Below are 15006 nucleotides of genomic sequence, written 5' to 3' on the forward strand. Positions count from 1 at the left end.
ACATGTGTCATCTTTGGAAGCTTTCACTGCTGCTGCTGAAACCTTGGGAAAGAGTTTACTGAAAGAACACTCAGTGGGCACCTGGGTGGCTCAGATGGTTAAGCGTCTGCCTTCGGCTCAGGTCATGATCCCAGGGTCCTGGGATCGAGTCCCACATCGGGCTCCCTGCTCCTTGGGAGCCTGCTTCTCCCTCTGCCTCTCTCTCTGTGTCTCTCATGAATAAATAAATAAAATCTTTAATAAATAAATAAAAAGAAAATAAAAAAAGAAAAGAACACTCAGTGAAGAGACAGTGTAAAGGACTTGCAAAGTGGAAGGTGGGTCAGTGGCTTTCTCATTCCGCACTCTTGCCCTTTCAAAGTAACACTGCCACTTTAAAAACCAAAAGGTTTTTAAAAAGGTCATAGAGGGGAAAATGTTACCATATATATGGAGAGTAATAATAAGGTAATATAGCAAACATTCATACAAAAGAGTGCTGCTCGAAAAAGCAGACTCCCCTCTAGGAGACTAAACACTTTACTAAGGTTCTGTACTTGACCAAACTCCAGCCAGCCTCCTCTGAGCAATCTACTCCACTAGGCAGGCCTTAGTCTTAGCCTCTTAAGACTTGAACAAAACACTAACAATTTCTAACAGCTCAAAGCTCTGTCCTTGGGATGACCCTAGCTACCTTTAAAGTGCCTGTCTGAGAAAACTCAAGGCTGCCAAAACTACTGTTTGTTCCAGCCAACACATCATGATAGAGTCCCTGTCTCATAGCCTCTGTGGGAGGGTAGGAGCCTAACTGAGAAGCACTAGTTACCACCCTTTCTCTCAAGTTTTGTAATCTTTTCCTTCCTGGACTCTACTGGGCCCCTGCTCATCCCCCTCCCTATACCTACATTCTCCCTTCAAAATGCCAGGTCACATCTGTACAAATTGAAGTTAAGTTCAGATTATGCTAGAATCTTCCCTATTGCAATAGTGTATTACCGATTAAGAGCTGGCTTTGCTTATCTTTGATAACACTTAAATCTATAATTCTGCCACTGCTCCATGTTTCTTTTTCTTTTCTGAAACTACCTTGAAAAAATTCCTTTTCATACCTTCTTACCACCTTACATCTCACTTTTTTCATATTCTAAATAAACTAAATAAAATTTATTCCTTGTTAAGCAAGACAGGAAATTTAGAAACAATATAAGAAAATATAAACATATTTGACTACATAAAACTTAAACATTTTCAGATGGCAAAAGATAGAATTTTAAAAGTTTAAAAAAATAATACACCAGAAAAATATCTGCCACTAATATGGCAGGCAAGATTGCGGTATATGTTGCAAACATACAAAGAGCTCTGCAAATTGATAAGAGGTAAACAACTCAATATAAATACAGACTATATAAATAGGCAAGTCACAAAAGAGAAAGCAAGTGCCAATGCTCAAAAAAACAAAACAAAACAAAACATACATGAATGGGAGCATTGGGTAAATGGGAAATCTCTACCTTCCTCTCAATTTTGTTGTAAACCTAAAACTGCTTTGAAAAAATAAAGTCTTTAAAAAATGAAATACACATGAAGAGATGCTCAATTCTAGTAGTAGTTTAAGCAAAAGTAAATTAAAGATATACCATTTTTCATCTTTCATATTAGCAAAAACTAATAAGACTGACAGCTTAATGCAGGAGAAAATGAAGTGGAATGGATGGGGATCTCTGGAACTGACTTTCAAACATTGTTGTGGGGTGTGAATGACTAAAAACTTTTTAAAAACAATTATCTATTAAGATAGATATATATATAGATATACTGTCTAATCAAAAAATCCCACATTTGGGAATCTATTCTAAAGAAAAAAAGAATAAGGGTGCCTGGGTGGCTCAGTCGTTAAGCGTCTGCCTTCGGCTCAGGTCATGATCCCAGGGTCCTGGGATCAAGCCCCGCCTCAGGCTCCCTGCTCCTCGGGAAGCCTGCTTCTCCCTCTCCCACTCCCCCAGCTGTGTTCCCTCTCTCACTGTGTCCCTCTCTGTCAAATAAATAAAAAAATCTTAAAAAAAGAAATAAAAGAATTAGTTATAAGGGTATATGTACCCAGATGCTTATTGCAAAATTTTTTGTAGTGGAAAAACAAAACAAAAACAGGGGTAACCTAATGTCCATCAATACCATTTATGGTCGTTTATTCAATTTAACAAATACTGTGGCACTTTCATTTTATAGACTATTTTGCAGCTACCAAAAAAGCAATAAATTAGATCTGTATTGGTTCAACTGGAAAATATCTATGATGTAAGTTTAAGTGAGAAAAGAAAGTTGCAAAGTAATATCCATGGACTAACCACATTTTTTAAATAAAAATCCCAAGTACTTAAATACATTTGCATTTGTATGATTGTAAAATAAGATGTGGAAGCCGACTGACTAATCTTTTTTTTCTAATTTTTTTTTTAAAGATTTTATTTATTAGTCAGAGAGAGAGAGCACAAGCAGGGGGAGCGGCAGGCAGTGGGAGAAGCAGGCTTCCTGCCAATCAGGAAGCCCGATGTAGGTAGGACTCGATCCCAGGACCCCGGGATCATGACCTGAGCAGAAGGCAAACCCTTAACGGACTGAGTCACCCAGGCGTCCCACCTACTGACTTATCTGTTAACATTAATTACGTCAAGAGGGGGAGAATGAGGGAATTATTAATCTTTTCCTTATTTATCTATATTGTTTCACTTTTTTTTTTTTTTTAAGGATTTTATTTATTTGTCAGAGAGAGAGTGCACAAGCAGGGGGAGCAGCAGGCAGAGCGAGAAGCAGGAAGAGGGAGAAGCAGGCTCAATCCCAGGGCCCTGGGACCACGACCGGAGCCAAAAGCAGATGCTTAACTGACTGAGCCACCCAGGTGTCCCTATATTGTTTCACTTGTGATAGTGAGTCTGTATTAGTTTTGTAACTTTAAAACTTCAATATATAACATATATGTTAACATATATCATATATATTACACTTATATATTTATATGTATTTTATATATTTATATTTAATATAATATATGTTAATGTAAATAATATATTTATATGATGTTATACAAATATATACATATATTATAACGTAACATATATGACAATTTAAAACATATAACAAGGGCACCTGGGTGGCTCAGTCGGTTGAGCGGCTACCTTCGGCTCAGGTCATGATCCCAGGGTCCTGGAATCGAGCCCCGCATCGAGCCCCGCATCGGGCTCCCTGCTCGGCGGGAGGTCGGCGGGAGGCCTGCTTCTCCCTCTCCCACTCCCCCTACTTGTGTTCCCTCTCTCCTGTCTCTCTCTCTCTCTCTCTCTCTCTCTCTGTCAGATAAATAAATAAAAAATCTTTAAAAAAAATAAAACATATAACAAAATAAGAAAATTTTCATAAAGGTTTTAAAGCTTAAAAGATACTTGAGCTATATCCATGCAATGGAGTTTTATTTGGCAAAAAAAAGAATGAAATATTGATACATGCTACAACTTGTATGAACCATAAAAGCATAATGCTAAGTGAAAAAAGCCAGTCATAAAGAACCATATATTGCATGATTCCATTTATATGAAATCCCCAGAATAGGCAAATCTATAGAGACAGATGAATATGTAGGAAGTCAGGTGGGATGGGCAATAGAGAGTGACTGCTAATTGGTAAGAATTTCTTTTTTGGAATGATGAAAATGTTGTAAAATTGATTATAGTGATGGTGCAAATCTCTGTGAATAAACTAAAAACCACTGAACTGTACAGTGTATTTTGAAATAGCTTCAAAAAGCTATTTTTAAAAAATTTACCCACTATTAACACTTGTCTTATTCATCCTACAAAGACTAATATTTGAAATCTTTGAATAAAATCGAAGAACGTGCCCCAGATTCTAAAGACAATTCCACAAATAGAAATCTTAAGGTGTAGTCTGAAGAAACTATTCTAAAGAGGACATCACGTTTTTGGATGTGTACATTCTCCTATGTTTAAAAATATTTCACATAAAAAAAATAAAAATATTTCACATAATTTATAAAATGCAACACGAAATGCGTAATGATTACACCGAACCACATTTCAGAGTCCTAATTCTTCCACCCCCTTCGAAGAGGACTGAAATTTATATATCTTCTGACTCAATTAGTTTTAGGATTCTTTGACCGATTTGCATAACTATTTAAATAACCATTTCTTAAATATTTTCCAAAGTGCATTGAGTATACCAAGGAAATGAAAATATCTGAAAAGATTTTCCTGCCTCTCAAAAATCTGGTTACTAAAGACAAATTCTTCTTAATGAACATTAAAGAACAATAACGTAATGGAATAGGAATAGTCCTTCAACTGTATTGGGATGAGAGAAGATAACATCCTTTCTTATATTAATGAAAAATAGCAGATTACAGACTCTTAATAAACTTTATTTTTAAATGAATAAATCCTTACATAGGAACAAATGTTTGCTTGCATTTAGTTCTAAAAGGTTTTAGCGAAAGCAGCAACCATCAGCGCCGCTGGTGTAGTGGTATCATGCAAGATTCCCATTCTTGCGACCCGGGTTCGATTCCCGGGCGGCGCAGGTTCCTTTTTCACTCCCGCCACCTATAAAACGAGGTGATCTGAACAGTTTTAATAAATCTTTCCTCCTCAGGAAACACTCAGAATTCTTAATTTCCGTGAAGATTTCTATTTCATTATAATTCACGGTTGAAACATTCGAATCTGGAGCTGGAAGAGAAAAAACTCCACGCAACTCCTCAAAGAGTTAATTCTTACGCCTGCGCAGTCTGACATATCCTTGGGGTCCGCTTGCAGAGCGGCTGCGCAACAAGTGAACCTATGGATTGAAGGAGGTTGAAAGTGCAGGATTATTCTGCGCCTGCGCGGTCCGGGTCACTTCGCTGGCTGCTCCTAAACTCCCGGCTCGCCGCCATCTTGTATTGGGGCTTCATTGTTCGCGTTGCGCCGGGCTGTTTAGTGTAATTGCCGCGGAAGGAGGAGGCGGACTCCGGTCAGCCGAGAAACCCCGCTATTCCGCAGCCATAACCGCTCAAAAGATTTGGAAGGTAGTAAAGGGTAGGGAGCTGGACCCCGAGGCGCCGGCGCGACAGCTGCAGCCATGGAGGACGAGATGCCCAAGACTCTGTGAGTCTGGGGCAGCGATGAGGGGGGCGGGATGGTGGTCGTCCCGGAGGGAGGCCTCGGCTCGGCGCGCTCCCCAGCCTATTGTTCTCTGTGGACGCCGCGATATCTTGGCTCTTCTCCTTAGCGCACACCTGGATGCTTAGGGACCGAACCCCGGACTGTGAGAGGGCAGGTGGAGGGAGAGGGGGCTCAGCCCTCTAAATTAATCCCGTCACCTTAACTACACCATAGCGTGGCCTTTGGCCTCGCCACGGGCCCTCTGTGGTCGTAGGCCTGGAGAAAAGACTTTTTCATTCAAACCTCTTTTCAGAACTCGGTGAACCTTCTTTTTTGTACCATGCTTTCCTTCTGTGTTTTTCCCGCTCCCCCCTTATTAATCTCTTTTTATCTTTATAGCCGTCTCTTTCATTTTACTTTGATTTGCTCCAGAAATTCTTCCTCTTCCTTTCAGTTTTCTTCTCGTTGGTAGGAGCTTTTCTCTCGAGGCTGCTTGTGCTCCGTTTTCAGTGAGATAAACTTTATTCTCGCAGTTGCCAACTGGAAAAAAGCCAAATAGTTTTCTTTAACCTCTCTTTGGCTTTCCTTCTGTAGCACCCCTCCCCCCACCAAAAACCCGAAAACCCGACACCGTCAGGATTTTGAAACTGCTTTTTTTTTTTTAATGGAAATCTCACCCGGAGGTATATATAAATCTCTCACCCGAGGTGAAGTGGATTTAATACATTTTTATCATCGCTTGCTACTTTTGTGATTGACATGTTGCTGAACGAGCGGGCAGTTTTTATGAAGCAACAGTTGATAAATACCTTAACAGATTTAGTCACCTCTGAGAGTTGTTAGTGTTAAATGATCTCAGCTGGGGATATTTTCTTTGTCGTGGAGCTTCCCCGACAGCATTCTCCTTTGTTTTTCAAAGTATTCTCAGAAGAGGTGATCTTGTCTTTGTTGCTTTTCTCGAAAAGAAGAAAAGGCCTGATGAGTTTTTGACCTTTTTGTTTTTATTCTTAGCATACTGGCGATTTGAGAACTCCATGCGTTAAAAATACAATTTTAGGTTTCTTTCTGCAACTTTTTAGATGTTACAGTTGTTATGAAGAAAATGGAATCCATTATTTTTTCACTGAAAAGTGTTTCCGTTTTTAATCTGTGTGAGAAACATAGTCACACTTGTTTCTTAAGAGATTCGTAAACTTTTTGCTAGTTTATCTGATAATCTGTTACCTTGAGTGTCTTTTTAATAGGATGCAAGAATTAGTGGGTGTCCCTTGTTTTTTGAAAGATTATAGATTAATATTCTCTCAAAAACTTAGCCTCATAGGCTTTATGGAAATTATTTTTTCCCCTTGCCTCTTTACTAGAAGTATGACAGCCAGCAGCATATTGGATTAAGCACTGATCATTTTTTATAATGTCTTTAAATTTAAGATTCTTACATGATTGTGAAATTTTTAATTTCAGAAACTGCCAGAAATATCTGGGAACTTAACCTTTTTATTACGTTGATTTGGGAATGTCAAATAATGAAGACAACCTCAGCTTTCTCAGGCCAGTCTACAAAAGCAGGTAGTTAAATTGTACTAGCTTGGGGACAGGGGACCAACCGTTGCAGGAGAAATAATGAAGGAAATTTTATTCACTTATTGAATGCTTATGATTGCCAGGTTCTGTGTTAAATGCTTTACATGCTTGTTTAATCTTCATCAGAACTCTGCGGTAAAGGGTCCATTCTGCAGCTCAGGAAAAGCTAAGCTTAAAAAGTTTAAATAACTCATCCAGGGTCATATACCTTTTTGTTCATCATCCTGCAATTCTGCTGTCCTCAACTCTTTAACTCTTACCGCTAAATGTGCTTTGTATTCTTCACTAGAACACCCCATCCAAGAACTCTTCCCCAAAGTGTAGTCCATGTCCTAACTGCCTATTATCTTCCTTGCTTCTGCCTCCCTCAACCAAAATTCCCCGTTCTTCCAGTGAAACCAGTCTTGATTAAACGTGAGTAGGTGTAAATCATTGTTTTACCAGTAATGTTTTGTTTTACCAGCAGTGTTTTTACTTTTTATATAAAATACTTGTTTTAAAGACCTTGCAAGTCAGGGTCTTTCAATATGTTCTTAGCACAGTGTCTAGTCTACGGTAAGTGATCAATAAATTTGTTTTAAAAGCTGGTACAATTCCAAGCAATGATTCAAGATTTTATTCATTCTTGAGGAAAAGATAGTCTGAATCTCAGTATCACCTGTGTACATAAATGGATCAGAGGAGATAACTTCATTTGCCACAGATGAGCATTCAGCATTAAATTAGAGATTGCCAGTGTTCAGTTCCTTGTCAGCAGGACTTTGGAGACATATTGTGAGAAGTGGTTTGATTTTGGGAATATTTTGAAAATAGAGCAAAAGGAATTACCTATAGACTGGATGTGGGGTGTGAGAATGAAGTCAATAATAAGTAGGTTTGCTTACAAATGTGTAGTATCAGTCATCTAAAATGTTAGTTTGTTGGGTGGGGGGCTGGCTGGCTCAGTCAGTAGAACATGTGGACTCTTGATCTCCAGGTTGTAAGCTCAAGCCCCACTTTGGGTGTAAAGATTACTTAAAAATAAAATAAAAAGGTTATTGTAAAATATAAGTAAAAATGAGAACAGTCTTGAGAACATGGATGTCTTAGGATGTCGGGGCATAACATTACATACATTTGTTCAGGCTGGTTTATGTATATGGTCTGATCTCCAAGTGAAGGAGGTACCAGCTAATGAAATATGGCGGTTTCAGCTATCAGAAAAGTGACAGTTGTTACTAATAGTAAGGTTATGATGCTGGTGTACCATTTGCTGTTGTACATAATTTCATAATTAGTAAAAGACATACACATTTACCCCTGAATTAGAGTAATTACTTATAGAATACTTAAAATGTTTGAGGCAGGGCTCTCAACACTAGATATATAGTATGAGTAAAAATGAAAATCTACCCCCCCCTTTTTTAAGAGTTTATTTAAGTAATCTCTACACCCCACTGGATCTCGAACTCACGACCCCACGATCAAGAGTCGCATGCTCCTCTGACTAAGCCAACCAGGCGCCCCACTGAAAATCTCTACCCTTAAGGAATTTATCATTAGATAAAATCCTGTTTATGCTTTTCACTCATTTTCACAGAAGCTTCATATCAAATTCTGCATTTTTATACAATGACTGCAGCTCAAAACTCAATACATCATTCTGCTTTGTAAATCTTTACTGTCAAATTTTCTAGAGCTATGCTAATAAAAATGAATATTTTAAATGTTTTGGATTCCAATTTTGTAACTATTTGAACTTACCAGCTTCAAAAAAATGTATTAAATTGATGTGAAATCCTATCCCTGGCAGAACTATCAAGTGTTAACTGGTAGCATTGGTGACTTTTCCATTGAATCTTCCCAGGTAGCTTTTTATTTTGAAAAAGTAAAAACCAGAAAAGTAACAAAATACTATGTTGTGGACTTAGGTACCCTTTGTGTGCTAATACCAGTTGTGTGCTAATAACCAATTGCTAATAGCTGAATTTGCCTTATTTAGGTATATTCTTTTGATGAACCATTTGAAAAGATGTGACACTTCAGGCCTAAGTACTTTACCATATATTTCCTAAGAACAAGACCATTTTCTCTCTCTCTCTTTTTTTTAAGATTTTGTTTATTTGACAGAGAGATAGAACGAGTAGGCTGAGCGGCAGGGAGAGGGAGAAGCAGGCTCTCCGCTGAGCAGGGAGCCCCATCCGGGGCTCTATCCCAGGGCCCTGGGATCATGATCTGAGCCGAAGGCAGCCGCTTTAACCGACTGAGCCACCCAGGTGCCCCAAGACCATTCTCTTATATAACCACAATAAAATTGTCATATTAAGGAGACTACATTGATACAATATGGTTAGCTAATGCACAGTCTGTATTCATATTTATCCAGTTACCCAAGGAAGACATTTTATAGTCCATGGAAGTCTATTTGCTTCAACAGTTAATTCTCTTGTACTCCTCTCTTTACTTTCCAGTTCTGCACAAGATTGGTACATAATCTCAGTGGTGATATAATAAATATCAACATGGGATACTTTAATTCGTGCTGTTAATAAGAAGTCCATGGAACAGCCAAAAAGGGATATTTTAATGTGTTTTTTTTTTAAAGCATTTTGAAAAGTTTAAACTTGCATAAATGTAAGAAAATTACATTTTTGTTTAGTGGTCCAATATACATGACAGGGAACCTTGGCTTGCTTCTGCTCCAGTATCAGTTTTTTTTATCAGTTGGGATTTTTTTTTTTTTTTAGATTTTATTTATTTGACCAGAGAGAGACACAGCGAGAGAGAGAATACAAGCAGGGGGAGTGGGAGAGGGAGAAGCAGGCTCCCCACCAAGCAGGGAGCCCGATGCGGGACTGGATCCCAGGACCCTGGGATCATGACCTGAGCCGAAGGCAGATGCTTAAAGACTGAGCCACCAGGCGCCCCGGTTGGCATTTCTTTTAATGCAAGGAACAAAAAAATTTAAGCATAAAAGCTATTTATAAAAACAAGATATTGGACACTCCCACATTTGCAAGAAGGTTATGGAACCTGGCTTAGAAAATGTTCAGGAAAATGAGACAGCTGTCAGGCCCACAGTCCTTATCAAGCCACAGACTATCCCAGAAAGGGTGTTACTACCACATCCACTGAGGATTCACTGGACGTGGGACTCCACTGCTGTTTGCCACTAAAATGTATTGTCTTCAGTCTCTTGCTTCTTTAAGCCCTCTCTTTGTCTTCTATGTTCAGGTCCGGTTTCTCTAATCAACCTAACCTAGATCACATGTAAGGGAGACTACAAAACCATATCAAGCCTTTTCAGCTTCTGTAGAGAAGTGAGCCTCTGCCATAGAGTGAGGATTTCTCTAAAAATAAGATGTTTGGCAGCACCCCCAAAAAAATCCACTACACCTGTAACAAATCTGTGCTGTTAATAGGAAATCCTTTAACTTCAAAAATAGAATAGAATGTAACAAAGTATGGAACAGCTAAAGAAACATATATACATAAAGATGAGAATTAACTTTGTATAGTGCTTTCTACAAACTGTAAGAAACTTGTTTATTTTTCCATTGAAAGTATGGTGGGGGGCACCTGGGTGGCTCAGTCATTAAGCCTCTGCCTTTGGCTTAGGTCATGATCCCAGGGTCCTGGGATTGAGCCCTGCATTGGGCTCCCTGCTCAGCAGGAAACCTGCTTCTCCCTCTCCCACTCCCCCTGCTTGTGTTCCCTCTCTCGCTGTATCTCTGTCAAATAAATAAATAAAAATCTTTAAAAAAGAAAGAAAGTATGATGAGTATAAAAAGAATCTGCGGTTTTCAAATTTGGGCTCTCCGTTTCAGATTAATATTTATTTAGCAGATAGATTTGGAAAGTAGTAACATAAAGTTGCTTCTAAAAATGTGACATAGGTATTAATGATTAACTTATTGGTAAAAAGCAAAATTCTAATGGATTGCTTTTATTTGCATGAGGAGGGAAAAGAGATTTTGTCATTTGATTTCTTTGATATAAAAATGTTCTATGTATTACTTGTAGTTTATTGTAATGGTGTTGAAGGTTGAGAGCAAGTTGTTTGTGAAACTTCCCCTGAAGAGCTTTTCTCTAAACAGGTATATGTAGAGTTAATTTATAGAGGCTCCTGGAGCTTACAATATACATAACAGGTCACATTAAATAAATAATTGTAAAGTAATACAAATCCTAGTGCTTTTTAATGTAGCTTTTTTTTAATTACATATCTTCAAGTAGGTAATATCACTCAAAATATTTCTCAGAAAATTAGACAATTTTGCAAAGAGTAAAAGAATTTCCATTCCCTAAATACTGCCCACTTGTCACTAGATTATCTAGCTTTAGCGAAGTAGATGTTAGAAAGAGCCATTTTTTGGGGTGCCTGGGTGGCTCAGTCGTTAAGCGTCTGCCTTCGGCTCAGGTCATGATCCCAGGATCCTGGGATCGAGTCCCACATCGGGCTTCTTGCTCAGCCAGGAGCCTGCTTCTCCCTCTGCCTGCTGCTCTACCTGCTTGTGCTCTCTCTCTCTCAAATAAAATCTTAAAAAAAAAAGCCATTTTGGGCGCCTGGGTGGCTCAGTTGGTTGAGCGACTGCCTTCGGCTCAGGTCATGATCCTGGAGTCCCGGGATCGAGTCCCACATCGGGCTCCCTGCTCGGCGGGGAGTCTGCTTCTCCCTCTGACCCTCCTCCCTCTCATGCTCTCTGTCTCTCATTCTCTCTCTCTCAAATAAATAAATAAAATCTTTAAAAAAAAACCATTTTTTTTCATTTAGACATATGCAATTCTGAGATTTTCTTATAGGTCTAAGAGTCAGGTGAAAATAGACATGGAAGAGTTGCAGAGATAGTACAGAGTTCTCATATAACCTTCACTCAGGTTCCCTTAATGTTGACATCTTACATAACCATGGTATACTTATCAAAAGTAAGAAATTGGGCGCCTGGGTGGCTCAGTTGGTTAAGCAACTGCCTTCGGCTCAGGTCATGATCCTGGAGTCCCGGGATCGAGCCCTGCGTCGGGCTCCCTGTTCAGGGGGGAGTCTGCTTCTCCCTCTGACCCTCCCCCCTCTCATGTGTTCTCTCTCTCTCTCTCGAATAAATAAATAAATAAATAAAAATCTTTAAAAAAAAAAATAAGAAATTGACATTGTACGATACCATTAACTACAAGGTTTATTCCAATTTCCCCAGTTTTTCTGCTAATGTCCTTTTTCTATCCTGGGATCCAATCCAAGATACTACATTGCATTTCGTTGTCTTATCTCTTTACTCTCCTTTAATATGTGAGGGAATGCCTTTCATGACTATGGCACTCTCTTGAGAGGGTAGTGTTTCTTCACTGTACAGTGACTTTTTTTTCTTATTCAACACTGTTAATTAGAATTGAGTCACTAAGACTAACTTACACTCAAGAAAATGTAAATTAAGCTTCACTTCATAGAGGGAGGTTTGGACATAAGTTAAAAAAACCAATTCATTGGTTAAAACCAATCATTAAATATTTTAGTGGAGATACTCTGACGCTCTACACATATCCTATTTCTCGTTAAAATTTGCACCAACTAAAAGATCCATGGGTGGATCTCACCAGTAGAAGTTCTTATTGTGCTGGCTTAATGGTGATTTCATTCTTTCTACATTTATTAATTAGAATTCTCCAAGAAAAAGTTAACTCCTCTCCCCAAATCTAGGTTATAGTCAAGGATTAGTCATTGCATTTGGTTGTCAGTGTCTTTCAGGTTTCTTTTAATCAAGAACAATCCTCTCTTGGGGTGCCTGGGTGGCTCAGTCGTTGGGTGTCTGCCTTCAGCTCAGGTCATGATCCCAGGGTCCTGGGATCGAGCCCCGCATTGGGCTCCCTGCTCCATGGGGAGCCTGCTTCTCCAACTCCCACTGCTTGTGTTACCTCTCGCTGTGTCTCTGTCAAATAAATAAATAAAATCTTTTAAAAAAATCCTCTCTTTAAAAATTTTTAGGGGGCGCCTGGGTGGCTCAGTCATTAAGTGTCTGCCTTTGGCTCAGGTCATGATCCCAGGGTCCTGGGATCGAGCCCTGCATCGAGCTCCCTGCTCCGCGGGAAGCCTGCTTCTCCTTCTCCTGCTCCCCCTGCTTGTGTTCCCTCTCTCGCTGTGTCTCTCTGTGTCAAATAAATAAATAAAATCTTAAAAAAAATAAAAAAAATTTTTAGGACAATTTTAATTTTTTTTTTTTTTAAGATTTTATTTATTTGCGAGAGAGAGAATGAGAGACAGCATGAGAGGGAGGAGGGTCAGAGCGAGAAGCAGACTCCCCACTGAGCAGGGAGCCTGATGCAGGACTCGATCCCAGGACTCCAGGATCATGACCTGAGCCGAAGGCAGTTGCTTAACCAACTGAGCCACCCAGGCGCCCTAGGACGATTTTTTTAAGAGATCAAGTTGTCTTACATAATATTCCACATCTGGATTTGTATAATTGTTTTTTTTTTTTAAGATTTTATTTATTTGACAGAGAGAGACACAGCAAGAGAGGGAACACAAGCAGGGGGAGTGAGAGAAGGAGAAGCAGGCTTCCTGCTGAGCAGAGAGCCCAATGCAGGGCTCGATCCCAGGACCCTGGGATCATGACCCGAGCTGAAGGCAGTTGCCTAATGACTGAGCCACCCACGTGCCCCTGTATAATTGTTTTATATACCCGATATTCTATAAACTTTTTTTTAAGATTTTATTTATTAGAGAGGGAGAAGGAGGCTCCCCACTGAGCAAGGAGCCCGATGTGGGACTTGATCCCAAGATCCTGGGATCATGACCTGAGCTGAAGGCAGACACTTAACCAGCTAAACCACTTAGGCATCCCCCAATATTCTATAAACTTAGGTTTAAATTTAAGCTTGATTAGATTCAAGTTAGACCTTTTTTATTTGAATAGTTCATAGGTGATGTTGTATAATATATATTGTACACGCAAATGTCCATCCATAAAATGATTTAAAGTTTGATCACTTGCTCACAGGGGAGAAGCAGCCAAAGCTTTCTCTTTTAAGGTAGAGTTTTCCCTTTGCGGTGTTCAGTAGTCTGTGTAATAACTTTGGCACCTTGCAAATAACCATGTTCACACCAATGATTCTTGCCTGAATTAATCATTTCAGTAGGGCTTATGCATTGTTTACTAATTTAATTCTCTCTACACTTATTGACTAGCATTTTTCTGTAAGTTCCCTCATTAACTAGAGTTATTAGTTTATACTACACTGGGGACTCCTGGGTGACTCAGTGGGTTAAGTGTCTGCCTTCGGCTCCAGTCATGATCCCAGGGTCCTGGGATTGAGTCCTGCATCGGGCTCCCTGCTCAGCAGGGAGTCTGCTGTTCCCTCTGACCCTGCTCCTGTGCTCACTCTCTCTCTCTCTCTCTGACAAATAAAATCTCTAAAAAACAAAAAAACTATGCTATCCCTTAAAAAAAAAAAATTATACTGCACCGGAGTTTCTACTCAAAGCAAGATAAATGCTTAATTCTTTCCCTTTAATTACAGATATTTAGAATAAGGACATGATGTAATAATAGCCTCCAATACTGGAAAAATTGTTGGGTATTTAGATGTTGCAGTTGATTTTTGAGTATCATTACTCTACCAGAGCTTTAAATTACTCTACCATGATCTACGTATCATTACTCTACCTATTCATTGTTCTTAAGACTCATCCCTTCTCCCTTTGCCATTTTAACCTGTTCCAATGCCTTCATAGTAAGCACTCAGTATATGTCTCTTGAATGGGTAAGTGGAAGGAAGGAATTGGATCCATACTTTCAGGCATGTGTGGATGTTTATTTTTCTGGGGAGAAAGTCTACCTCTACTATTCCCCCCGTTTGTGCTCTCTCCCTCTCTCTGTCAAATAAATAAATAAAATCTTAATATATATGTGTGTGTGTGTGTGTGTATGTATATATACATATATATATATAGTGTAAACCAAAGTATACCTAAAATGGATAGTGTAAGGGGAATTGTGTGGATTAAAAATTGAGGAAATTTTAGTGTTCTCAGTAATACTGTAGAAGTAGGAATAATTGCAAAGCTTCCTAGGATTGATTGTACAAAACGTTCTATACATCTAATGATTTCATTTGAGATTTTTAAAAATTTTTTAAAGATTTTGTGAGAGAGCGAGAGAGAGCACATGCATGGGGGGGGCAGGATGGGCAGAGGGAGAAGCAGACTCCCCGCTGAGCATGGAGCCTGACGTAGGGCTCCATCCCAGGACCCTGGGATCATGACCTGAGTCAAAGGCAGACACTTAACTAACTGAGCCACCCAGGCGCCCTCATTTGAGAT

The 15006-nt window shown here is 39.2% G+C and overlaps 1 protein-coding gene and 1 non-coding gene across 12 annotated transcripts in view; both read left to right on the forward strand.

Annotated features, from left to right (window-relative positions):
* Positions 1–4498: 4498 nt before the first annotated feature.
* TRNAG-CCC (transfer RNA glycine (anticodon CCC)) lies at positions 4499–4569 on the forward strand. The gene has a single exon. It is a non-coding gene; the product is annotated as a tRNA-Gly (tRNA).
* Positions 4570–4850: 281 nt separating this feature from the next.
* Positions 4851–15006, forward strand: part of TIA1 (TIA1 cytotoxic granule associated RNA binding protein) — a 28679-nt gene continuing 18523 nt past the window's right edge. For 2 of the 11 annotated variants that reach the window (XM_036087931.2, XM_036087951.2), the window contains exons 1-2: positions 4865–5135; positions 6594–6698. In XM_036087931.2, the coding sequence (XP_035943824.1) occupies positions 6646–6698 (53 nt within the window). In that variant the 5' untranslated portion in view covers positions 4865–5135; positions 6594–6645. Of the gene's footprint in view, positions 5136–6593; positions 6699–15006 lie in introns of all 11 variants that reach the window. The other 9 variants (XM_036087928.2, XM_036087942.2, XM_078056435.1 and 6 more) reach the window with 8 other exon arrangements.

This window comes from Halichoerus grypus, chromosome 10, assembly GCF_964656455.1.
Source record: "Halichoerus grypus chromosome 10, mHalGry1.hap1.1, whole genome shotgun sequence".
NCBI lineage: Eukaryota > Metazoa > Chordata > Mammalia > Carnivora > Phocidae > Halichoerus > Halichoerus grypus.